Source organism: Typopeltis vanoorti, chromosome 20 (assembly GCF_054136105.1).
Source record: "Typopeltis vanoorti isolate ZY-2024b chromosome 20, IOZ_Tvanoo_1.0, whole genome shotgun sequence".
NCBI classification, from domain to species: domain Eukaryota; kingdom Metazoa; phylum Arthropoda; class Arachnida; order Uropygi; family Thelyphonidae; genus Typopeltis; species Typopeltis vanoorti.
Genome location: NC_143568.1, coordinates 64,477,927 through 64,505,402, shown reverse-complemented (window position 1 = coordinate 64,505,402; position 27,476 = coordinate 64,477,927). Strand labels below are relative to the sequence as shown.

General features: G+C 34.0%; 2 protein-coding genes across 2 annotated transcripts in view; one reads left to right on the top strand and one right to left on the bottom strand.

Annotated features, from left to right (window-relative positions):
- The window catches only part of LOC150095510 (cytochrome P450 3A8-like), a 47,298-nt gene extending 24,759 nt beyond the window's left edge, over window positions 1-22,539 (top strand). The window contains exons 7-14 of the mRNA XM_090410515.1: window positions 782-927; window positions 1,714-1,829; window positions 4,234-4,360; window positions 9,481-9,641; window positions 11,662-11,750; window positions 14,358-14,501; window positions 18,280-18,442; window positions 22,139-22,539. Coding sequence (XP_090266641.1) covers window positions 782-927; window positions 1,714-1,829; window positions 4,234-4,360; window positions 9,481-9,641; window positions 11,662-11,750; window positions 14,358-14,501; window positions 18,280-18,442; window positions 22,139-22,243 — 1,051 coding nt within the window. The 3' untranslated portion in view covers window positions 22,244-22,539. The remainder of the gene's footprint in view (window positions 1-781; window positions 928-1,713; window positions 1,830-4,233; window positions 4,361-9,480; window positions 9,642-11,661; window positions 11,751-14,357; window positions 14,502-18,279; window positions 18,443-22,138) is intronic.
- The window catches only part of LOC150095509 (cytochrome P450 3A8-like), an 86,408-nt gene continuing 68,501 nt past the window's right edge, over window positions 9,570-27,476 (bottom strand). The window contains exon 14 of the mRNA XM_090410517.1: window positions 9,570-9,690. Within this exon, the coding sequence (XP_090266643.1) occupies window positions 9,607-9,690 (84 nt within the window). The 3' untranslated portion in view covers window positions 9,570-9,606. The remainder of the gene's footprint in view (window positions 9,691-27,476) is intronic.

The following is a 27,476-nucleotide window of genomic DNA, read 5'->3' as shown; positions in this document are numbered from 1 at the left end:
TCTCGTAGAGAGCCCTAAGATGGCTCCGGAAATCTGAAAGAAGGGAAGAAAGGACATAGATGTTTTTGGCACAGCCATCCGAAGGGATAAAGTCTCTTGGAAGTCATGCTTAATATGTTTTTACAGTCTCTTAACCAAAACGTTATGGAATAAAAGGAGATCCACTGGGGAAACTGTAATTGGTCTGTAGTCTGCTGCTCTAGTGGCTGCGTCCTTCATGGAAATAAATATAATTCTCGAACTGCGAAGATATGAAGAATTGTTCTGGAGGATAAGAGAGTATCAAGTAGAACTTGCAATATCTACAAAGGCAATTTAGCCTAGGTGCTGGGAATCCATTGACTCCTAAGGCAGATGAGCTAAATCAGAAAGCTGCTTTAATTTCTTCTGTAGATACTGGATGAAATATTGAAGATACAGGGATGGACCGAAGCACCTTGGGGTGATGTTGATCCTGAAGATGAGAAGGTTGACTAGAGAACACTGTTTCCAATACCCAAAGAAGTCCTCAAATATTAATGAAATTAACTAGTGAGACGAATAGTGAGCATAAGTTATCTACTATCATTCTAAGCTAAGTCAAATCCATCCCACTTCATTTTTGCGCAAAGACACCCAGTTATTTCGCCGTGTTCTTGTGATTCAAGTGCCTGACTGATCACATTACTAATACCGATATGTAAATTTAGTATTTCGATAAAAATATTTTACGTATATTTAAAACTTTATTTAATCACCTTCTCATACTGAAATTTCTTATCTTCTTTCAATTTTTTTTCAGATTATTCGGAGCATTTACAATGGACGTCATATGCAGCAGCTTATTTGGAGTAAAGATCGACTCTCAGAATAACCCTGACAATCCAATGGTCGCAAATGCCAGGAAAATGACGAGCAGAGATCTTTCTCTAACTTTCCTAATTACCTGTAAGAATTATAAATTCTCTCTTCGCCTTATTAGACAACAGTTTGATTTTCGATAACATGAGCCTAATATTTTCAGGGCTCCATGTTTATATAATTTGAATTGATAAAAAACGTAACGAATAGAGCAAATCTTTTGTATCACCCAGCTTTTGTTTCAGAGCCAAGTTAGCAAAAATAATGTTTGTCTTTAAACTTAAACATTCTGAACTTGATTAGGAGTTACAGACATACACACGCCAATCACGAGTTCCCTTCGTACTGCATTATTTAAATGGCACATAACTATTTCTAAGAGCTGTTTGGTTTGCTACTAAATAATGCTTTAAATTAAAAGATTAAGCACTGCCAAATTTCAGGAGGTTTACACTTTATTTTTCCTACACCCTCTCTACACTTTTGTAAAGTTTGAAGTGTCGGAGAGACCCACTCTCTGATTAAAAACTGCTCGATGAAGCCTTGTGGATCTTCTTGTTTTCGTCCGGAATTGTAACTTAGGCACTACTCCGTCAATCACACTTCCGCAAAATAATTAGTTAGCAAACTTGAGCATCTACGGTATTTATAGTTTGTCCTGTTCTCTTATCTGATCCATTCATAAAGGGATTTATAAACAAAGAACGAAACAAAATGAATTCAAATTTTATTACAAAAAAGTTGAATTACTTATGTTAAAAATATTTAAATTTTATTGCTGTTTACTGCTGAATTTTTGTTGAAATGTCCAGGTTACAAGATGAGTAGTTTTCAATCATGTTGATTAATCGCAAAATTTATTTCTTCCATTAGTTATGTTCCCGTCACTGGGAAAGCTACTCGGAATATCCTTCTTTTCAAAAGATACAATGAATTTCTTTCGCGACGTAGTCTATCAAGTGATCGGTAACAGGAAACAACAAGTCAAGGTAATGGTGGTCACAAATGAATTACGTGCATTGAATTTAAGATTCCTAATTTAAGAAAAATGCTTCGATAAATAATCAAAATCCAACTCTTCTCAATATTATATCCAAAAGTTCCTTGAAAATAATTTTCTACTAAAATCTTCTAAGTCTTAATAACTCTCGATGAACTCCAGAGATGGACATATTTTAATATCAATTTTATACAACGATTACGTACCTTTTCAACTCATTCAGTTTTTACTGCGTTTTTGGTTATATATTTCTTGGTTATCTTGGTCAACTTAGGCTTACATTGTTTTTCTGAAGTCAAACTGAAGTTGAACCCATTTTAGTTTGTAAATTAAAATTCTGCACTAAATAGTTTAATTTAAAATAATAATAATAATAATAATAAATTAATGACTAATTATATATGTATAATTAATGACTAATTATATATGTATAATTAATGACTAATTATATATATATAATTAATGACTTCGAGATACTGAGGGAAAAATGATGTGACCAATACGTGACAATGGCTTCAATATGGGTATATTAAAAAAAACAGAAGGATTTATTCTAGCAACTCAAGAACAGGCATTACAAACTAATGCAATGAAAGCTAAAATTTTGAACATCAATAATGCAGAATTTGCGTTCAGAAAGATGAGACTGTAAACATCTAATCAGTATCTGCAGCAAGATAGCTCAAACTGACTATAAATAGCGCGATGATCAAGTGGCCAAGATAATTCTTTGGTATATGTGCAAAAAATATGGCTTTCCTATTTCTAATAACTGGTATTTCTAATAAAAATAATGGAGACAGTTTTGGAAAACGAAACAGCAAAAATTCTCAGGAACTTCAGAATACAAATTGATCGGCATTTGGAACAGAATAGACTTAGCATCACATTATCGAACATTGACCGGTTTGGATTATTTATGTCGCAGTACCCAGTGATAACAACATTAAGAACAAAGAACTAGATAAAATTACTAAATATTGATATCTGGTAATCGAAGTTGGCCGGCTGTAGCTGAAACACACCAGAGTCACCCCAAACGTTATCGGTGCACTTGATACAATTTCAAAGTTTCAAAAAACTATCCAACTATTTACAGCAATTAATCATCAAAGTGACCCGATATGATCTACAAAAAACAACATTACTTAGAACAGTCCACATTTTACGACGCTACCTGACAGGCTATTCTTATATTCTTCGGTAGAATCTGAATTGCTTCTGTATCACCAGTCAGATTGTTGTTTACATATCTTGTTTTGATGTATCAAAACAAGATATGTAAAGTGAAGAATTAAAAATTCCCGGTTCTTTAAATACGATAAGAAAAATAATCAGAAGCGTATGTAATTTCTGTAATAAATGAATTCAATGTTCTAACATATTTGTTATCAAGAAAAATTTAAACCTTTACTACGCGAATACGAAAGTATAATCAAACTCGAAAACAGGTGCTGAGCAATAGTATTCGAACTAACCAAATATAATAGTAAAGATTTAACTACAGAACGACAAACCTCTATGAACCTCCTCGGTTAAGAGTGGAAGGAATCACTAATCATACTAATGAATATATATGAAAATAAATAAAGAAATATAAATGAATCTGAAAAACTGAAAAGAATATTACCATGTGCTGTTGATAACAGTGATGAATATAAACAGACTTTCGAAGATATCGTTATACTGTTGATCAGATTTTTATATTCAGGCTTAGACTAAATATTAGTAAAAATCAAATATTATCAAAAGTATTCATTTTATTTATAGATTTTAGAAGAGAGTTTGGTAGCCTTCATAGAGAAGACCATTTGGAGAGTATTAAATAAACTTGGAATTACTCATAACATAATAAATTTACTCAAAATTTAAACTACTGACACGTAAAAAAATAGTTTTAGCTAAGAGAGAATTAGATCTGAATCTTTTAATATTAAGATAAGATTTTAAAAAAGATCTTATTATTCATAACATCATTTATTGCCTTCCAAATCCTATGAACTAGAGTTAAAATTGAAATAAACACGACAATCATTTCGACCTATTCTTTTATACGGAGTTGAAATCAGTATCTTCTCAATGTACAATCCCTAATGGAATCAGAGCTTGCACACTAAGATGATCCTGACGTGTAGAAAGATTCGATGAGGTAATCAATGACTGAAAGAAGAAACCAACAGAAAGCAGCCCTGAAGAACTACACAGTGCCAATGGAGAAATGGAGAATAGCATCCAGAAAAGCTTAACTGAGATGAAAATCCTGGTCAAGAATACAGAAAAGAGTGCAGTCTTATTTTTGCATTAACATTCGAATCATTTAAGATGAAATTAAAATAATAAACATTCATTCATTCATTTTCTGCGTAAAACTGCATAACCATTATATTTTTCAGCCTCAAAATGACTTTCTTCAGATAATGTTGGAAGCATCGAAGGAAACACAGATCGAAGAAGTCGAGAAAACAGAACCCGAAGCAGACAAATATACGGAAAAATTTCATTATGAACCTAAATATAAAGGTAAACATTTTATTCTACTATTTGAAAACATTTTATTACGTTTCACATGGTATATGTGAAAACATTTTCCCATATAAGAAATATTTAAAAATATATTTATTTTTCTTTAAAAAAATTTCAAAACATTTTTTAAAATATATAATAAAAATTTAGAAATATTTTAAAAAATGTAAGAAATATTTTAAATACTTAAGAAATATTTTAAATACTTAAGAAATATATTTTTTTAAAAATTTAAGAAATATTTTATATATATTTAATATTTCTATTATATTTAGCTTTTTGAAAATTTTTATCGGTATAAAGTTATTCATTCAAAAAAAAAATATTTCCGATATAAGAAATATTTTAAAAAATTGTTTAAAAAATTGAGACATATTTTTAAAAAAATTAAGAAAAAACTGGCTTGGTTTTCCGAGTAGTTAGCGTATCTACTCTCCAGCCAAAAAGCAGCGGGTTCGAATTCCGCCTTGGAGATGGATATTTGTGATTGTCATAATACGACTGGTGGTCAGCGGTAGATGGCGTAGGTGTAGTTGCAGTCAGTTGGTGATTGAATGTTGAAGACAGAGTTGTAGAGCAGGTTACTTCCCTCGATGAGCAATTGGACTCCCTGGAGGTGTCAAATAATAATAATAATAATATTTCGATTATATGAGGGTGTTCTGAAACCTTCTCGGCCTCGACCATAGATGGCAACACTATCGGCAAGATTTTTTTTTTCTACGTTGGTACGTTTGTCCATGTATAATTGCAAGTGAGTCTATCAAGTAGTTTGTTTTATACAGCTGTCTGAAGCAAAAGTGTTGTCTGTATTCCCTTGAAATGGATAAAATTGAGTATCGTGAGGTTATAAAATTCTTTGTAAAATAAGGTTTAACCAAATGAAATTCTTTCGAAGCTCATAAAAGTTTATGGACACTTGGTTTTCGACAATTAAGAAATAGACTGCGGAGTTTAAAGAAGGCAGTACCAGCATTTAAGATGATCGAAGTGAAGTATGTCCAAAAAGTGTAACAACACCAGAAATCATTGATCAAGTGCACGATATGGCATTGGATGATCAGCGAGACAAAGAGCGCGCTTGTTCACAGCAGATCAAAAATGGACTTGCATGAAAATCTCCGAACAGTGCTTGGAGCGTTTTCACAAGAATAAATCTGATTTTGTGCGTCCATTAATTACTATAGAGGAGACTTGGTTTCACCAGTATACACGAGAATCCAAAGAACAGTAAAATCAGAGGACAGAAGCCGGTCGTTCAGCGCCAAAGAAAACAAAGTCGGTTCAATCAGAAGTAAATGTCATGGCATCGGTGTTTTGAGAAGCTTAAGTCATTTGGTTTATTAGTTATCTTGAAAAGGGTAAAACAATCATCGGGGAATATTATTCCGATCTTTTAATCAGTCTAGATGAAAAAATTCTGAGAAGAGACCCAGTTTGCAGAAGAAAAAAATCATCTTTCATCAGGACAATGCACCTGCCCACAAAGGTGTTTTGGCAATGGGAAAATTAAGGGATCTGCACTATGAATTGTTGGAACATCCACCGTATTCCCCCAGATTTGGCTCCCTCTGACTTCTACCTCTTCCCAAAACTAAAACTCTTCCTCGCTGGTCAGCGTTTTTCTTCGAATTAAGAGGTGATTGCAGCTTTAGAGGGGTATTTTGCAGATCTTACTGAGAACCACTACTGAGCCGGGATAATGGCGCTGGAGCAAATGTGTAAATGTGTTAGTCTTAAGGGAGATTATATTGAAAATTAAAATAGTTTTGAAATTATAAATTCGTTTTTTTCATTGTTAGGCCGAGCACTTTTCAGACCACCCTTATGTATATATCACATCTGGATGAGTGTAGAAGTGCGCAGAAATATAACGAACTGTTCACAGAATAAATATTCTTAAATATGATGCCCTTTCTTCCTATACCTATTCCAGTTTTATAAATATTAATATTCCATCAGCAGAATCTCAGTATTTAAGTAATAAAAAATATTTACAACTTTTTAAGACGAAACAGAAATTAGGAAACTCGCCGATGAATAATATATTACTTTCATTGTAAAATAATAATAATAATATTATGAAAATCTAATTAAAACCTAAACAAACAATACATAAATATATAAAAAAACTATATTTTGTAAAATTTATCTTGTACTGCATTTACTTTTCATATATGTCGGTATGCTTTCAGCGAATTGTTTCCGCGACGAATTTTCCTGCAATAAGCTTTCCTCTCGATGAGTTTTCCCTGCGATAAATTTTCCTTTCTATGAATTTTCTTCTCGATGAATCCTCCCCCCCCCTCGATGAAGTTTTCCGTGATGAATTGTTTGTGAACCGAATCATACACACTACATACACAACGTCATCGTCTTTACTTAACTGCGTATTAGAATGTTTGCTACCTCTGAGGGGCGAAAATCGTTACGAATATCCTCTGCTTGCAAAAAAAAAAAAAACACGATATCTCGAAGAGCTTATTAATAACATGCTAAAATATTAAAGAAATATAAAATACACATCAAATCTTTCCGATTTCATTGGCTGCATGGCTTCGGCTTCCGACGAATAGTCTCGATGCTGCAGGTGATCAAATAACATTATTTAATTATATTTAATTTCGTCAATTTAATTACTTTTGTATTGCCGAAATTACACTTATGAATGGGTTAAATAATTAAGAACTCAATTACAATAATTCTTTTTTTGACCAGAGTGTATTGCGATGATTAAAGAGATTGGAAGTGTGACTTAGACTGTGGTATTTCTAGGAATTCATGATTTCTATGGAATCAAGTATTTTAGTTCTTGTTTTCATAGCGTCGACGTCGTACTTATTTGTTTTCTTTCTATACCTCGTGTATTTTATTGTATCACCAGGTGTTCCAAAACTGACGAAATGCTGTGTTGGTTTGATATTAGATAAAGTTCTGAGTTCTGTTCATAATTGGCTTTTTTTTTATTTACTCTAGATGCCAGAATGCCGTTTACTTTTGGTTTGTCACCGGTACAAGATACCAAACTAACTCCACTCATCAGTTTCTGCATACTCTAGAATATTCACTATAGAAATACCGTGTTTAATTTCTTGACACAAGCAGAGATTAGATATATACATCAGTGAGTACAGAAGAGAGAAGGATTGTGATAGAGAGGGATTCCCTTTACGAGGGCGGAAAGGTTTTCGGATTTGAGAACAGATGCCAACACTATCGGCAAGATTTTTTTTCTACGTTGGTACATCTGTCAAAAACATCCCTGTGAAATTGCAAGTCATTCTATCAAGTAGTTTGTTTTATACAGCTCTCTGAAGCAAAATTGTTGTCTCTATCCCTTGAAATGGATAAAATTGAGTATCGTGTGGTTATAAAATTCCTTGTGAAAGAAAGTTTAACACCAAACGAAATTCATTCGAAGTTCATAATCGCTTATGGGAACTCTTCTCCTTCGTTTTCGACAATTAAGAAATGGGTTGCCGAGTTTAAACTTGGCCATATCAATCTTGAAGATGATCCACGGGAAGGACGTCCAAAAAGTGTAACAACACCAGAAATCATTCATCAAGTGCACGATATGTTATTGGATGACCGGCAAGTCAAAGTGCGTGAAATTACTGAGACTATAAGCATTTCGAAAGAACGCGTAGGATATATTTTACATGAAGAATTGCAAATGAAAAAGCTTCGCACAAGATGGGTGCCCCGCTTGCTCACAGCAGATTAAAAACGCACTCGCAGGAAAATCTCTGAACAGCGCTTGGAGCATTTTAACAAGAATAAAACTGATTTTATACGTCGATTTATTACTATTGATGAGACTTGGATTCACCATTACACAGCACAATCCAAACAGTAGTCAAAACAGTGGACAGAAGCCCGTTGTTCAGCGCAAAAGAAAACAAATTCGGTTCTATCATCAGGAAAGATCATGACATCGGTGTTTTGGGATGCTAAAGGTATTTTTTTATTAATTATCTTAAAAGCGGTAAAACAATAACAGGGGAATATTATTCCGATCTTTTGACTAGACGTGACAAAAAATTAGTGAGAAAATAACCCGTTTGCAGAAGAAAAAAATCATCTTTCATTAGGACAATCCACCTGCCCACAAAGGTGTTTTCAAAATGGGAAAATTAAGGGATCTGCACTATGAATTGATGGAACATCCACTTTATTCCCCAGATCAGATTTGGTTTTCTCTGACTTCCATCTCTTCCCAACGCAAAATATCTTCCTCGCTGGTTAGTTTTTCTTCGAATCAAGAAGTGAGTGCAGCTGAAGAGAGGTATTTTGCAGAACTTACTGAGAACCATTATTGGGACAGGATAATAATCCTATATCATTGCTTGAGTAAATGCATGTCTTAACGGAGACTTATGTTGAAAAATGAAAATAATTTTGAAATTTCAAATTCGATTTTTTTTTTTTTTTTACATTCTTAGGCGGGGAACATTTCAGACCACCGTCGTATATTACGGTTCATTACTAGTACTTATCATACTAATGCCGAAAAGGATACTTAATTTCGAACCGCATGCTTCATGCAACATCACTGAACTTTCTTCTCCATTCATATCAATTTTATATCACCGCAATTTATTTTAATGATAGATAATACTACGAAGATGAATATTTCAATGATTCTGACGTGTAGCAAATCGCTTGTCTTTCTTAGGTTTCAAGTATGAGTTTATTTTTCGATTCAGAATTTTCTCACATACTAGTTATAAATCCGTATGTTTAAGGAATGTTATTTTATTGAAATGTAAGTAGGGAACTGAGTATATTTCTTCGGTCTCTGACAAGGTTTCTCTATGAATTGAGAAGGGTAAGATTTTGCAACAGGATAATTCCTAATTTATAATTACCATAAATACATTCCATATTTTCGTCTTCCATTAGGTACGTTTTTATCAATTTGCTTTTTTAATACTTTTTTTTTGTATAAATTTGAAATACGTTAGATTATGACTACGTTTAAATTCAGTTAAAAAAATATAATGTAATACAATATTTGTTTGAAAAATTGTGATGCATAGAACACATTTGATACAAACTAGATGCTACAGTGAAATCAACTATTGACTAATGTTAGTATTCAATGAAAATTTCAGAACTTTCTCATGAGGAGCTAGTATCCCAATGCTTTATGTTCTTTATTGTTGGATACGATACCACTGCATCTACAATGTCTTTTGCTGTACACAACTTGGCTTTAAATCCGGAATGTCAGGAAAAGGTTATCGAGGAAGTGGATAGGATCTTCGACGAATACGTACGTATCCTTTATCTCTTTCTCTCCACCATCTTTCTCTCCGCCATAGCTAAAATTACAAAGAAAGTGACTTATGAGATGAGCTTTAATTGCTATGTAAACTATGATAACGATTTATTTTGATAATACTTTCTTCGGCATTTTCAAATGTAGTTAATTTAACCAAAAACAGAATTATAACCAACTTTCTTTTTCAAAACAACAATAGCGATTCAATAAACATTGAGTAAACTAAATGACTAAACTAAAATGTTAAGTAGTATGTCTACAAAAGTAAAGAGGATTGTATTGAGAAGTAAATAAGCCACGTTTTTCCCCAGTCAATTATAAATTCTAAAAATATCGGAAAAAAAAGTAACAAACATAGCACTTGTCAAGCCATTTGAGAAAGCCACAGTTATAAACAAAAACTTACAAACACAACGAATTTACCTACATTTTGTTCAGAATTAAGCAACTGTATGCGAATCCATGCATCAAAATGCTTCTCATTTCTCGAAAATTTAGGTTATCCTTTCTGGTTTCTGAAGTGCAGTAACTCTATTGGTACACCCGCGAAAGTAGGACTTTTAGCTATGAGCCAATATTAGCATCATTATGGTCTATTTACTCAATGCCACTTGATTATTGAATAATGTAAATTCGAATCACATAACATGACCTAATACTGAATTTTAAAATATAACCTTTGTCTTCTCACATGCTACGCTAGTCTTATTGCAGAAAAGATCTTGCATTGTTGTGCAATATTAGACAATTAATACCAGATGAACCTGAATTTAATATCCTGACATGTTATTAGAACAGCAGCAACATTAGAAACATTTATGAAAAGTTCATTTTGCTTCCTATGAAGAAGATCTTCATTTTGCTTCCTATAAATTTGATGTAACCGAAGAATCTTCTCAATATTAATCTTCTTATGGAATTATTGTGAGCCCTTCAGTTTCAGCTTGAATGAAAACAGTACGACAATGCTACTTGTCAAGAAATCAACGAATAAGAGAAGAAAACTATCATCATTATCCGTTTGAACTTGCACATAGACCCATATGTGAATGATGCACATTTCAAATTTATACCAATTTCTGAAATCGGCAATGTTTGCAATTATCGATTAATTTTTAGCTAATCGTCCAGTTTTGAGGCATAATAAACCCATCTATTTGGCTGGTTTATCATTCGACGAGCCGTACAACGGTTCTTCGTTGTTCGAACGAAGTTCCCAGATTTTTCCAACTGTAGTCGTGTGGTTTTAATTCACCCTAACAGACAGAACGTCTGTTAGGGTGAATTAAAGCCACACGACTAGATGTAAATGTATCCGAATGAATCTGGAATAAAGAAAATAATATCTTTCCTATGAATATGGTTAGAGACAATCGCTCTTGAATGTTTCAGGGAAACGTATCTCTGAATCCAAATTTGGCATCTTTGCAGTTCGACAGTAGTAGATGAAGAAGCAAAAAATGAAACTTTTGGTTGTTTGTAGCAAAATATTTTTTATTTGCATTGGAGAAAAGAAATCTTAATTAGGCTCTAATTTGACGTTTTATTGTGCTTCTTGACAAGTATCAATAATTGAAATACCATAAAAGAGAACAGCAGATTAGAAAAACAATCAAAAATGCAAAGTATTTCATCTGTACTTTTAAACTTTACTAAAGTTTAAACGTTTCTCTGATCAGATGGTCAGGCGTAATATTTACTTCCTATATATGCAATATTCCCACATACGAAAGGCGCCAAGGCTTACTTCAAATAAATGCAATGGGGCTGAAGATTCTTGCTGAGGATCCGAATAAAGAGTAGAATTTATTTACTTTTGTTTGTTTTTTGTTTCTTTGTTTAGGGAATGCAAAACAGCAAGTTCTTGGAATTCCCTAAATTGCATTTGTAAAGATAAATATGAAATATTTGTAAATTTGTGGTTATCGACTTAATACTTCATAGTGCTGAAATACAAACTACAATTTGTCAATTTAGAATTCACTAATAATTTATTTTTCTTTACTTGCAGGGAGAATTCAATTATGACACCATCAGCAAATTGAAATATTTGGATTGTGTTGTTTCCGAAACTCTACGCCTGTTTCCTCCTGCAATAACGTAATCTACATTTTTTATTGTGTAAAAAGTAAAATTATTGTTATTATAATCTCTGTCATTAGAATGTGTCTTTCTGTATTTCAAATTTTAATATCAAATTTTCTTATATGAAATCTTACCGATCCTAATAAGTATAGTAATGATGAAACGTATAAAAATGAATATATATATATACAGGGTGTTCGGGATAAATTTGACATATTTATAATTAATTATATTTTTCCGTAAGTTACATGTATTAACACACACTTCTCTTCATTTAAAAGTTTGGACCCTTCTTCATTCATATACAAGATGTCAGAAAGGATGGATAGCTGGAACCCACCTGAATCATGGAAGAGAATAACTTGTATCATGATGATTCGTGCCCGCCATCAAAATAAGGATATTACGACTGCTGCCCAATGCTCCCTGAATACAGTAAAAACAATCAGGCATGAACTAGAGACTTGCAATGGTGACTACGAGGATGTAGCAAGAAGAAAGATCCCTAGCAGACGATCTGATTGCGTTCGTACAGCAGAATTCCTCGCAAATCTGCAGGAACAGGTGTTGAAGAACGCTGGCATTGGAATTCGGGCTTTGTTCGTGGAGTTGCTAACTGTAGTCAAGCCCTGGATAACAAGGGTAGCCAATGGTAGGCCGTATGTATGGCAGCAGGATTCGGCCCCTTGCCACACCTCTGGGAAAAGTCAAAAATGGTTGTCTGAAAATTTCTACGACTTCACCAGTCCAAATGTTTGGCCTCCAAACTCCCCAGACCTTAACCCCATGGATTATTTTGTATGGGGCGCAGTTGAAAAAGACACCAATCGCACTTCCAGTAATACAAAAGCCCAGTTAATGGATAAAATTAAAACAGTTTTTGCGGCCCTTCCCAGGGAGACTGTAGCATCAGCTTGTTCGAGGTTCCGAAGCAGACTTGAAGCTGTGATCGATGCTAATGGTGGTTATTTTGAGTAAATCTTGTTGATAGTATTGTAATTAACTCTGCCTGTAATGTTTTTTTGTCAATTCATTAAATTTAATAGATACAAAGAAGATTTTCTTTTTCCTTACGAAACTGTCAAATTTATCCCGAACACCCTGTATATATGTATATATATATATATATATATATATATATATATATATATATATATATATATATATATATATATATATATATATATATATATATATATACACATACATATATATATATATACATATATATATATATATATATATACATTCACCCTAATATCCACCTGTGGATTTGATAACCTGATACATCCTTTGAGGGAGGCTTTCCACCAATGTGCGGCAGACACCAGGTGGAATTTTTCTCCATTCCTCAATTAAAGCAGAATTGAGTTCAGCGATAGATCGAGAACGTGCTGTTCTGGACCTCAATCGCTCCCTCAATCCCCCCTCCTCCCCATCGAACACCTGTGTTTGATAGGGATTGTAGGCCAGAGCAGACGTTTAACATCCATCTCTTCATACTATTCCATAACAACAACAACAACAGCTTTCTGGCATGGGGCATTGTCGTCTTGATAATAACACGTGTCCGTTCTATAAAAACTCCCCCAATGTAGGCAGCACATAATTATGCAGAATATCAAGGTACGGGGCTGACTTCGTGAACCAAGGAAAACAACCAGTTTCCCACCCCAAACCAGCAGAATGCACCCCATACCTCCAAATTATTCCTTCACGAATAAACTTCACTGTGAGTACAACACACTGCAGTAAGAAGTTTTCACCGAGCTACTTCCATACCCGCGCCCTGCCATTAGACCGGAAACAGGTGAACCTTGATTCATCGTTCCAGAATACAGTTTTCTACTAGTTAATTGTCCAGTACACACCCTTTTTACATCATGCGAAACGAGCTGGCTTGTTCATTGTTTTCATGCTCGGCTTGAGTGCCTCTGCTCTTCCATGGAAACCCATTAAATGAAGTGTTTTGTACGGTATTAGCTCCCCATGGTATTGTTGGCGCTCTAGTACTCATGAAGGATGGTCCGTGACAATTGTAGCCCTTTATCGCATGCCAGTCGTTTTAATGCCCTTATGACTTGTCAGTCATTTTCTTCGGCTGCTCTGAATGTTTTCCTGTACTACTGATGCAGAAATGTCTGCAATTTTTGATCACATTGCCAACCGTTGATTTTGGATGCTCCAGTTGAGCGGCAATTGCAGGTATGGATATATCACCACCTGCATTCAACTTCTGCTATGAAATTCCTGCTATATGAACACAGATCTTTATTTTATTATATAATAAGATTAGGTTAAAAGAAATATTCCTGCTGTTAACATTTTTAATATTTTTATTTATTTGTAACATTTGTGTTATCACTTAACTCCGATGGTGCTTAGCCTTATTCTCCAAATGTTCTCCTTTAAGAACCTTCTAGGAGTGCTCGCGGTAAACGACAGATTCATGGCTTTAAAAAAAGCATGACGTGCACAAGCACCAATTACTCGTCCTTTCACCAGGGGTAATGAATACTGTGATAGTACTAAATTAAAACTGTATAATATTACTACATTTTTATGCATAGTTTGTGTAACTTTAATAATAAAATTTACTTACTTTGTGTTTATTTCCTATAGTATGGAACGAAGAGCTGAGTATGATTATAAATTAGGCGACACTGGAATTGTTATCCCCAAGGGCATGATTGTTGGTATTCCAGTGTATGCTATACATCACGATTCCGAATACTATCCTGATCCAGAAGAGTTTATTCCAGAAAGGTAAGATTATCCAAATCCCCACAGAGGTTAAATATTTTACGTGTCATGATAGCCGTATAAACTGAGAATTTCTTTAGATGCTTTAATCAGTGAACTACTGTATTTTAAGGAAACGTTAATGCATAACAATATAATGACATCTGTGAATGGCACAAACACACATGCGCCCTCGGCCGTTTACGGGCACGCACAATTCATGCCAAATATATTCCAGCTCAACTTTGATTACTGAATAAAGGATTCTGAGCTTACTATACTCTGAGAGTTAAATATATCATAAGAAATGAAACCGTTCCCCAGAATTTTGTATATGTTTGCTACTAATTTGTAGTCTAATAAAACAACTGCGATTACAGTTGTTTTATTAGACTACAGAATGTGTGTGTTCTTTTCAATACATGTGTGTGTGTGTTCTTTTCAATACATGTGTATGTGTGTTCTGATGAGAGAATCGATTAAACTGAGGAGGAATAAGGGCATGAAAGCCACCGATTTATTTGGATCAACAAAATCTCAAACGCTTTTCGTTGCTTTGCCTTGGACGAAGGTGAGACGCCATGTCTGAAATGCAACAACAACTAATACTTTTTCGTATAATGCGACTCTGCATTGGCTACAAAGCAAGGAAAACACATTAAGGATTCATGTTTCTTATATTTTTGCAATACCCATAACATACGTATATCAAATTGAAATCTTGAACAACGTTGGAGATTAGGAGGTTTTCGGAAAGATTCAGAGACGCGGGACAAAGATGGCATCAGATCTGTACAATATTGTTTACGAGCATAGGTTGAAGTTGTACGTTACAAAGTTTAGTTGATAGGCGCAAAAAGAAAAGGGGGGGGAAATGATAGAAACTTTTAAGATATTAAAGGAAATTTATAAAACAAGATGCAAGCGAAATTTTTCGATATATGGCAAAAAGTCAGAAAACTATGGACCATCCATGGAAGTTGTATAAGAGTGTGATTATTGGGGTGTCTGAACCAGATTTGTTGCTCGGAGAGTGGTAAGTGAGTGAATTAGATTGCCAGAATTGGTTGTGAGTTCTGTGACGGTGAATAGAGTCTCAGGAGAGGTATGATAGGATTTGTGTGTTTGATAGTTGATTTAGGTCTCTCGCGATGAGCCACTAGACTCCATAGAGATGCAGGAAAAGTTTTTTTATTAAAATTTGATTGAATATTTCAATTACATGCGATACATACATTTCGTATATACATACATTCGATTACATATGATACATACATACATTACATTACGTGCGTTTGATTCAATGGGATTCATACATTGCATGCATTTGATTACATATGATACATACATTGATTAAATTTTTTTTAAAAATTCAATCATTTTTTTTTATTATTAAAATCATGATTACATATTCTGATTACATATTTACAACAGGTTTAATTCTGTTTTTTTTTTTTTTTTTTTGTAACAATGAAATTCGTACAGATTTTTCTTTCTTTTCTTCTTTTTCTGTATAATGTATTATTAATAATAATAATATAGCATTTATTCATTTAACAATCAGTTATATATATTTAGGATTTTGATTTTAATATATTTAAGAGCTGCAACTACAGCACTTAAATGTAATTATATGGAGATTTTCCCTTTTTTTATTGTTTTGGATGAGATGTAATTTCTCAGCTTTCATTGTTGATGCTTATTTGTTAAGCTTATGTATGAGTTTATCTTATGTATTGGTTTGTTTGCTATGATGGGAAGTAAGCTGATGTTTAATATGTTTCATTTCCAATACAGCCGTTGATTGAGAAATTCGTGCACGTACGCACACACACACTCACACACGCACGCATATGATAACTTGGAATGTCAGGATGCATCGCTGAACTGGAAGCCTGAACGAATTTATTGTGTTTCATTAAGTTCGTATGGTATTTTCGGTGCGGGTTTCTTGTTCATAGTATGTCCTTAGAGCTCTTTTCAGGCTATTGTAGTTTGTAAGGTTTCTGTATTCAAAAGGTAATTTGTTTAGCATGTCTGGGATGTAAAAGTTTCGCGTGGCATTTCTAAAGTGATTATTGTATTTTTGTGTGATATAATTAGTTGTCTGAGGTCTTGTTATACAGTATGTATTTCTGACTCTCCTGTTGCCATCAAAATAATGTTTTAGCAAAGCTGCATAGTAACATTATTTTTGTTTTGCTGTCGGTATTTTGTGTTCTGACATTGCAGTGCATATAAAGTCGTTATTTTCTCTTTGTTCCCAAGAGAACCGTTTTATTATTTTGTACTGTAACTACATTAATGGCGCCCTATAAACTATATAGAGTTATTGTTCGGAGTTTGTTGTGTAGATGGTTTATGTGGCTATTCCAGTTCATACCTGCATCGAAGTAAATTCCATGGTATCGTATTGTTTCAAGCTAAGTGATTGTAGTAGTTTTGCTGTTCTGTGTGTTTTTTATGGTGGAGGGTGGATGTTGGTTGGTTATATGTTTGATATCAACTGGTCGAGTCAGTGGATTTTTGAATATCATTAATTTTGTCTTATCTGATTTTAGGTGTATGGAGTTTGTGGTGACCCGTCTTTCGGTTCTAGAAATCAGTTTAGAAGTCCTCCGACTTCTCATTCTTATCTGGCAAACATTGCATTTCGTAAATGTAGATAGTTTTAACAACACTGCAAGTTATAATTAAATAGCAATCTTCCAACTATTTTAAATTTTTTTTCCGAAACATTTCCAAAAGGTTTATGAAAATGCTACAGTAACACAATTATGTTTATGTTTGAAAAATATTTAAAAAAAAAAACTTTTTTTTCACTCTTGTGAAACACTTATCTCTTAAAGAAAGTAAGTGTGTCTGTAGCGTTGTTGCAAGTGTGGCGCTACATATATTTTTGGATTGAAAGATGGACGTCTCTTGTTTTGAATCTCATCTAGCACAACATGGATCTTTCTAACAGACAAAAATGGCCAAAGAAATCAAGAAATAATACAATGCGTCCATAGAAGTTCTTCTGACGTAATTTTATTAACACCAAATAATATCCATAACAATCTTCAATTCATCCACTTTCGAATAGCCATCTTCTGAAAGAAGAAGCCTCTTCTAAAGCAGAGCAATCTGCTTTGATCAAAGGAATGGCCATTTTTTGAAAGAGGACAACTATTCTTTTCATCTCAGTATCTAAGATGCTATGTTTCCTCAGACGCTTTAGGCATTACTTTACTTCTCAGATAAATCTTTCTCTAACCTCGGCTGTCCTCAGCAGAAATCAATGCTATTGCTTGTAATAGAGATCTCAGTGATATTCGCTTTATTCTTATAAACACATATCCCTTAACTGAGCGTCTCTAAGGTGTTGTTCATCAGAAGTGGCATCAATAAATCTCTCAGAATTTTCTCCTTCTCCACTAAAATCCTCTATTTGCTATTCATTAGAATCAACTTCTGCATGGTTCCAAGATAAAAGTACCATCTAGCATTTTTTTTAAATTTTAAACACAGTTAAGGTTAATGAAAACTCTATACAGAAATTACAAATATCTGAAGAGAATCTTTTTTTTTAATATATTTATCATCGACACATGTGACACGGGACTGTTCTCAAAAGGTTATTCTCTAAAGTTTCGTCTATGTAATAAAAGAGATATGACCGACTTATAAAAAATATTTCCTTCCTGAGGATATATCATTTCACTTTTTCTAATCGTGACTTTTAAATCTTAATTATTAATTAGAAATGAAATGTCGCAATTTGAATGCTGATAGTAAAATTACGTTTTTAAATGATTTATAGGTTTGAACCCGAAAACAAAGCCAAACGACATCCATTCACTTATTTACCATTTGGAGGTGGACCAAGGCATTGCCTTGCCATGAGATTCGCATTAATGGAAGTAAAACTGTGTCTAGCAAGGGTGTTACGCCATGTGAGATTTTCTGTAAGCCCTGAGACGAAGGTAAGTCTAGTTAAACAATTATGTTTATAGCTTACAATATTTACAATAATTTTATAAATATGTTTTCATGTTTTATAAACTGCAGTAATTGTTTGAATTTCTATCGACTGCACTTTCGCAAAATGACATCATTGTGTATACTTAATTTCGTGAACACCGTCTGATAGTTTTATTGTATAAATTTTGAGAATAAACCAGAAGTGCATGAAGTACAAAATTATTTCAATATTATTTCCCAACGTTCTGTAAAAAAAAAATCATACTGAGAACATCTACAAGCAGAGCAGTTTTCATTAAGAAACAAGAATTTCTATTAATTTCTATGAGAATTAGGTGTATATTGACGTAGCGAAAACAGTCTATAGGGTGCGGTAGTGGCTATATTCAATAGAAGAGAAAATCCTTACGTTTGTGAGAGCATGGTAAAAAGCATTAACAAATCTCGTGGTAATAGAGTTCTTCCTATTATTTTATCGTGCATTTAGCTCCGCATTTCAAGAAAGAAAATAAATCTATTACACCATAAAGAGACATAACAGGAAGTGTATCAGCTTCATTGCGTGTAAATATCATGTTTTATTTGAAAATATTCATAGTCTAAATACTCAAGCTTTTTTGTTGACATGAGCTCAGATTTGAAAAATATACTAAAAAGAACCGATTTTAAAAGGATCAGAAATAAACATCTCATTGCTGGCAATTTCAATATAATTATTTGGTATGCTTAATTGAAAAATGTTATTACTTGTACATAATGTGGAATCGGTTTATAACTATTTATTTATTTACTCATATGAGGTTCACTGCCCCCTTCTCCCTATCCCTTAGGCCTAGAGGAACCCTCCTAATGAGAGATCAGCTACGTATTTTTTATGACTGTAAATCCGTGAGTGATCAAAAGGTCGGTGGACTGTTCTAAGCGACAACAACCGGATTTTCCGGGTGAAAAAACCCTCTACCTCATTATGAAACTTTCTAATTAACTTTAGTCGAAAGAGAACAAAACTAGTTTCTTACGTCACGAGCGGGAATCTAACCAAGGTCTTTTCTGACCAATGGTCTTCGTCTGTATACCAAATGAGCTACGGAGGCTCTTTTGTAAGAACAATGTGCATTGACATGCAGTATTTTTAAATATAATAAAAGTTCTTTGTTGAATTAGTAAATAACACAAAAACATCTAGTTAACGTTCTCAACCACGTTTTCCCAATTACAGGGCCCACAGCAAAGTGAGATGGTACCCAAACTTTTCATTTGAACACTGAGTATTTCCAATGGATGTATTTTTCTTGCTTAGATATCCAGAAAGTTGCAAAACAAACAAGTGGCTTTTAACACAAAGAATAGTAATCCAACTAAGCATAATTATGAATAATTTCAAAATATTTTCAGAATAAAAATAAAGTCAAGAACATAATAGGAAATGAAGACGGGAGACAATAATTTCATTGAGACGGAGAGGATAGAATACAGAAAGGGGTTTTGCTAATAACAGACGAATAATTTAAGCCAAAAAGAGCAGAAGTGACTTCAGATTACAAAATTATTCAGAGGGAAGTTCATTTGAGGTTATGTAATGTGGGATAGAGACAGTATGACATATTAATCGGTTGCTACTATGATCCAGCGGGTATAAGAATATAGATGGTATGCATTGGCAAATTAGCATGACTGAGATCGATTAATTATTATGGGGAATTCTAACATCTATATTCTTATATAGAAATGGTGAAAACTTAGGAAGGAAAAGGTTTTTATACGTATTTAGGAGATAACTGCCTAATATACATTACCTGCCTAACTACACTACCAAACAGCATGTAATGGATGGGTCAAGAGCGTCTAGAGTGTTCGATCTGGTCATAGCATCAGAGAACATATAACGAACTTAATTACACTGGAAAAAAGCAGTATCAGACTGTATTCCCATAGTAAGGAGGAGAAATCAAATAGTAGTAAGCTGGAAGTAGTATTATTAAACAAGATTTGCAAATAAAGAAAAGGTTGCTGAGGAAGTAAAAAGAAAAGGGCGATTAGCATATCCATGAGCATTATATCCATGGTAGGAAAGTCACAGAAGCAAATCAAATAGTTGAGTTACTTAGTCATAATTTTGCAAAAGTTGACCACCTTTATTGTGATACTGCAATGTCGAATATGTCACTGGCTGATAAGAGTCTAAAGATAGAAGAAATAGAGGTGCTTAGTATATTACAGAACCTTAATGTTAATGCTGCCGTATGGTTAGATGGCATAACATTATGAGAATGTGCAAGTGAAGTAGGAACCTAAACAAGCTATTTAATGTAAGCCACATTTCTGGTAAAGTCCCAATAGACTGGAAAGATGGGAAAATACTTCCACTGCATAAAAGAGGCTCCAAGACAGAAGCAGTCAGGAGTGGTGATTAAGGTTTTGGAGAAATTGATAAAATCTAGATAAACATATCATACTTTATAAGGGACAGAATGCTTATGTGAGGTGCTTTAGTAACTTACTTTCTATAATAAAGTAACAACAAATCCTTACACAGTGGTACTGCTGGGCTTCGCAAAGGCATTTCACAGGAGACCACACGTAACTCTGTTGCCTATAGAGCAAATGGAAACGGATCCCAATCTGACGATTCGGAGTAGAGGATGGCTGATTGACAGATATCAAAAAATGGTTTATGGAGGAGTGAGTCCAGAAGAAGCACATGACTAGTGGTGGTGTACTTGGTCCTCTGTTGTTTAATTTACACATTAATGATATTGGAAATAATTTGAAAGGAAATATCCAGTTGTTTGCTGATGAGGCAGAATTGAAAAGAGCGATAGTCATTGAAAGTGATAGATATCTTGTAGGATGACTTGGGGATTCTAACAATGCGAATTGTTAGATTCCCCAATTGCCAGCATAGAATTAAATATGATGGCGGTATGGGCCTAAAGTTAATGGCTGTCAGTTTAAAGTGGCTGTGTAAAGTTATGCGCTTCGGGAGGATGAGATCACATGCTGTGGAGTATATTAATAGAACTGAACTGCAAGAAGTTGACGAGACACAGGATTTGGGGTTTACTGTTAACAGAGCACTTAAGTTTAGAAGGCGTATTGCAAAGGTTGTCAAAAACATCACATCAAATTACATGGCTGTTCAAGAACACACGGACAAACAGAGAGAGGAAAGTTACCTTTACACTTTATAAGGCATTAATAAGACCACCTCTGGAGAACTGAGCACTAAACCAGTCACCTGAATTCCTTGGTTATGAAGAAGTGGTGGAGAGGATCCAGAGGCGAGTGACGAAGATTGTTGTAGGTCTGCGGAATGTTTCCTATGAGGAAAGATTGAAGGTCGGTGTGCTCGAAACACTAGAAATAGTCGTAACTGAGGCGATATGATAGAAGAATTTAAATGATTAAAGGATTTTTGTGAGATTGATACTGATGACATTTTTCTCAGTTTATATTTATTATCCCTTTATCCGGTTGTTAAGACTTCATTGTACAATGCTGTACAGTTGTATTTGCATAACCATGAACTATTAATTAAAGTAATTCAAATTTCAAAGAAATCAGATTATTAATAACGATCTGTGTTTAGTAGCAACTGATAAATTAATTAATTTTTAATAAATCTTTCAATAAATGAAGTTGTAAAATTATAGCCACCCTAAAAGGTTTTAACCAGCAATTTTGACATCCATTCACAGGTTCCTCCGGAATTTTACAAATCTGGTATCCTCCAACCAAAAGCCATACCTTTAACTGTGAAAGCTCGACATGATGTGCCAGCAGCTAAAGAAACTGCAATATAATGATTAAAAATGCAGAGTTTGCAAACGAATTGTTGAGTTAATGAACTCAGAAGACCCATAATATAAAATATATTTTTCTATGTAATATAATAGAATTTCCAAGGACTTAAATTCCAGTTATACACACTGGTGTATTTATGGCTTATGCAAAACTTTAAAAGAATTTATCCGCTACGAAATTTTACACGTGTTAATTACCTTTATGTTTTAAAAAATTCATTGTAATTATGTGTTTCATTTTGTATTGTTTAGAGCAAATGAAAATGATATGAATAAAGTTTGATACGAATGGGGCATTTTTGGTTCCTAAAATTATTTTTATTTAATAGAAATATGTATTGAAGTCATATTTAATTAATTATAAACATTTATTCATAAACATATTTCATAAAAAATTATAAAACTGCAATTTCCTTATATCAGAAAAAAAATAATAATCCAATCAAAATTCGAAATGTTTTGGGAACTGTTGAAAGTTATCTTTGAAACATGATAGAAATTGGGTATAAACCTGGAATAGAAAACAAAAAGCAAACATTTCCCCAAAAATGGAGTACTGTAAATTTAATTTTGCTTTATCTCTTTTGTATTTTAATTATTTCTGGTTTATACCTCCAAATAAAAAGAATGCAATGAACACTGCTTGAAAAGAAGTCAGCAGACACCCGTAGTGTAAGGGACAAAGGAAATACACCCACCTTCATAACATGTAGGAGCTCCTTTCGATACGTTGACTGAAGCAATACTACGGAACATACTTGCCAGAAGAGTATGATAGCGAAGAATAAGAACTTGGGCCATTCTTCCTAGAGGCATATAAAGAGATCGTGGACATTTGGGATGGACGCCCCTTGACCTCACACAACGTTCAATTTCATCCCGCGAATATTCAATAGGGTTGAGATCACTGCTCTGTGGAGGTCAGTGAAGGGTGGTGATATCCACGTCCTCAAACTATGCAGTTAGAGCAGAAGCCTTATGAGACACGGAGCATTGTCTTGCTGAAAAAGCGTAAGATTAATTTCGTAGAAAGCCATAAATCAGAAAGCTTTGTCTTATCCAGAATGTTCAAATATCTTTCCTAGGTCAATGTTCGTGTTACCACAATCAGAGGTCCTAGGCCAAACCAGGAAAAAACAGGAAAATAGCATCATCCATATGGGATCAGAACATGAAACCCCATTTTTTTAGCCTGGATGTTTGAATGTTTTTGTACATTTCCCAGTCTATTTCCAGAATACCAAATTCAATGTGTCAGCAGAAAAATAGCGGTTTTTACATATTATCCTTCGTAGCACCGTTCGACCATGTTCATTTGAATCCATGCGCTTCCATCTCAGTATGGAATCACTGACTGTTGACTTCGGATGGTAAAATTTCAAAAATTTTCTAAAGAGATAGGTCTGCAATATATCCCATTCTCTCACAAAGCCTCTTTCAAACTCGCAGCCATTTCACAAGGAAACGTGTGAGCGTCGTATACCTCCAATTTATGCGATCTAGAAAAAAGTGACCCATTACATCGCAGGATGCACCTTGCCAATGGTAGCAAGATGCAAGATGATTTATTTCCAGGCATTTTATAGGATTAATGTACTTAAATATAAAGAGCCAATAGGCTTCATATATTCAGGATTAATGTAGTGACGATATTCCATCAGTGAAAGGATACTGTACAAAATACTCGCCTATGCCTCATCATTGCAACATATCCTCTTCATATCAGCCTGCCAGGTAAGTTCCCATTCAAAGTGCCAGTCGTACGCCTAACTATCGAGGACTATGTCTATCGCCTTCATATGAGAGACGTTATTGGACAACTGAAGAATTGATGTATTCGGAAAATTCTTTTCGAATAAATCAATTTCAGCTATGCTGCGTCGACAATGGTTAGAGGGAGGAAAAATCTGAAGAAAGTAATCACGCCCTTATATCATTGTCCAGCAGAAAAAGACGGGACGCAGCATCATGTGTGTAATGTCTTGTAATCTTTTAGAGTTCCGATATCACGAGACCATATACTATGACCGTATAATAGCTACGCAGTGGCACAGATGTGTTCAAGTAGGATAATGTTCAGGATACATTACGGGCATAGCTTGAGATTAGCTCGCTTAACAGGACAGCAATTTCCAGGTGTTAAATTACGACCACTGGATTTTAATCCAATAGAAACCAGTCTGATAAATCCTCTAAACTCTTGCAGATGTGAGAAGCAGTCTGAAGACGGATATATAACTCCAATGAACAAACTCTTTTTGAATCCATGTCATACCTCTAGGTAGCACTGATTCTTACCTACAAAATCTATTAGTTTCGACGTAATAAGAAGCGTAATCTTCGATGTCTAGTGAACTCAGTAGTCCATTCTGGAAGGCCTATTGAAGTTTCTCCAGCTAATAATATGATCTGAACCAAGGTTTTCTATGAAAACAAGTGATGGGTAGCTAAATCGTTCATTCACGCCTGATGAACAAAACTATAATTATTAATAAATATATTAATAAACAAAAAAGAGATGATTGAAAGCGCAAGTATTACACCTACTTTTGTTTCAGGACTAAAGCAGAACCTCACATGACAAATTACTTTTGTTTAGTACTTTTGCTAAACACAACTTTATTTTCATTGCAAATCTCTTGGCGATGCAGTTTCTGGGTCCATCTCCAAATGGAAAATATTCAATATAATGGGTTGGTATGTTTTCTGGAGAAAACCTGAACAATATGCCTGGTCTTGTTAAAATACACTTGAGAATTTTTGTCATTCATTTATAATTTACAACTTACATATATAATGCATAAAAAAATTGAATTGCAAGTCTACGTGAAAGGGAGATTATTTCAGAAAAACGATTTCGTTAATGGAAAACATTGGGAAATGAAGCGAAAAAGAAATCGAAATACTTAAAAAAGAAGCGGTATATGTATTAACTTTAAGATTGAAGAATTAGATTTAGTTATTGGATACTTACCAGAGACATTCATTCTAGACATGGTATCTATTTTATATAATGGCTTCTCACATGTAACAGAAAACTAAATGAAATTTGTTACTCCTTTTCTAGATGTAGTTATATGGATGTATGTTCCCACAGAGTAGGCAGATAGGAAATATCATTGCTGTACATTTAAACAGCCGAACGATTAGCAAATTAAACCAACTCTGTTGTGATAAATTTATTTCACATCAAGCGAAATTTATATTTTCATATTTATCTAAAGGTTTTCTTGGCTACAGAAAAAGAAATATGAGCACACTTTAAAGGCGTTCAGAAGATTAAAGAACTCACCTGTTTAGTTTGATGTGTTCAAGATTTCTGGAGGGAGCGATGAATCGTAATGAGAAATGTGATGTATAAATACATAAATATAAATACGATATATAAATACAATAAGGAATGCAAATTCAATTTATTTCTTTTTATTAACTTAAATATGATTTAGATGCAATTTGGAGAAAATTTACGAGTATAACCAAAGTTCCATAACGGATAAAAAATAAATTAAAAGTAAAATGAATGGGGAAAAAGTAAACTAAAGCAGAAAACATAGAACAGTCTATATTCGAAAGCATCATTTTGATGATTTACTTTTCTGATTTTAGGTTGGTGGGAGAAAAAAGAAAGCAAATTATTGAAATATTATCGCAGTTGAGTTCACAGTAACGAAATGTGGATTCGTAAGTTTACTTAATACTGTCTCTTATAATTGACCAGCAGGGTCTATAAACATGTTATTTAAGATTTACGAGGGAGAAGTTATCTTTTAAAAAATCTTGTAAAAGGGAAATAAGTTACAGGAAAGAATTTTCAAAAATTAGTTAATTTGCGAAATTAATCCGAGTGAGGGAATTCACACTGACAGTACTGGCCACCTTGAAAATGGAACTACTGGTTGTGCACTTAAACAGATTATTCTTAATCGGTAATATTGCTGAAATGATCAAAACCGATATCTAGTGTTAGTAGTAATTCAGTAACTGTCAATGGAAAAAAGCCTTGAATTTGCTACTTCTGTTCTTTCTTCTGCAACCTGCTTGGCCAAGCAAGTTTTGGGAGGTATTGCCGTATACAAAGTATGAAACCCAGTAAGCCATGCCTCAGAGAATGAAGAATATGTATGCTACTAAAAGAAAATTATTCAAGAAATAAAATATGAACGTGGACAATTCTTGAAACCTACATGTAAAGTTATAAAGATTATTGAAGTGAGATGAAGATTTTTCCGAGCTTTATTATATAGCAGTATAGCATTGTACACACATTTTTGAGTGGGAAAGATTCTCGGTATCAACCCCCTCTCCCCTCCCACCACACATAAAGGAACTCTTTACAACACATCAAAGAGAAAAGAATAAACACAAATTTTTCACAAATCCGAAACAATGCAATGCTCCTAAGATTAGAAAGTGGTCTAATTAGTTAAAACATAAAAAGACAAAAAAACTAAATACATGAGATGAAACAATGCTGGATTTAATATCCACTTGATTTATATAATTGTGCATCGCCGAAATGAAGTCTTTTGGCTCTTTATTTTAGTAAATACTTTACGCGCCGACGTTGGCTTACGAAAAAAACACCTCTTTGACACTTCGAGTTCCCTAGTACTGAACGAGAGTTTTCGCTCTCTTAAGATTTCTTCCGAGTCTAGCTCCCAGTGAGGGGAGGCTTAAGATTTCGGGGGAGTTCTGCCTAGGGAGAGTAACTTGAGTCTTTGGGGAAAGTGTTTTCCGGGGTGGCCCGTGTGGGGCTTTGTCGGTGGATGCTTTTCCCTGTGATATGAGCGATTCTGCTCAGTGGTAGGGCGAGCCTATCACTGAGTGGAATTACCACTGAGTTGAACGATCCAGTGGCGGTTCGTGGATTGAAATCCTGGGAGTGCTGCAACTTTCGAAATATACATAAACACTGTAAGTATAGTTTTAAATTTTCGATGTTGCTAAAATAAATTATCTAAAAACATCGACTTTTTACAGGAAGAATTCACCTGAATTTTCTTGTAGAAATGTATATTTTATTCTCTATGTAAAGCCATCTGTATAAAGAGCAAAATAAGCCCAAAGGGAATTAACTCGCTCATTGTTAAAGAAGGGATATAGAAATATTGAAACCAAGAGCATCGCCCGAAATTCGGCATGTCTTTTGAAGATTGTTTACAAGACTCATCGCAGGTGACCTTCAAGGTCAATATTGAAAGGGCGCAGCGCGAATCAAAAAGAAAGGCCTGTA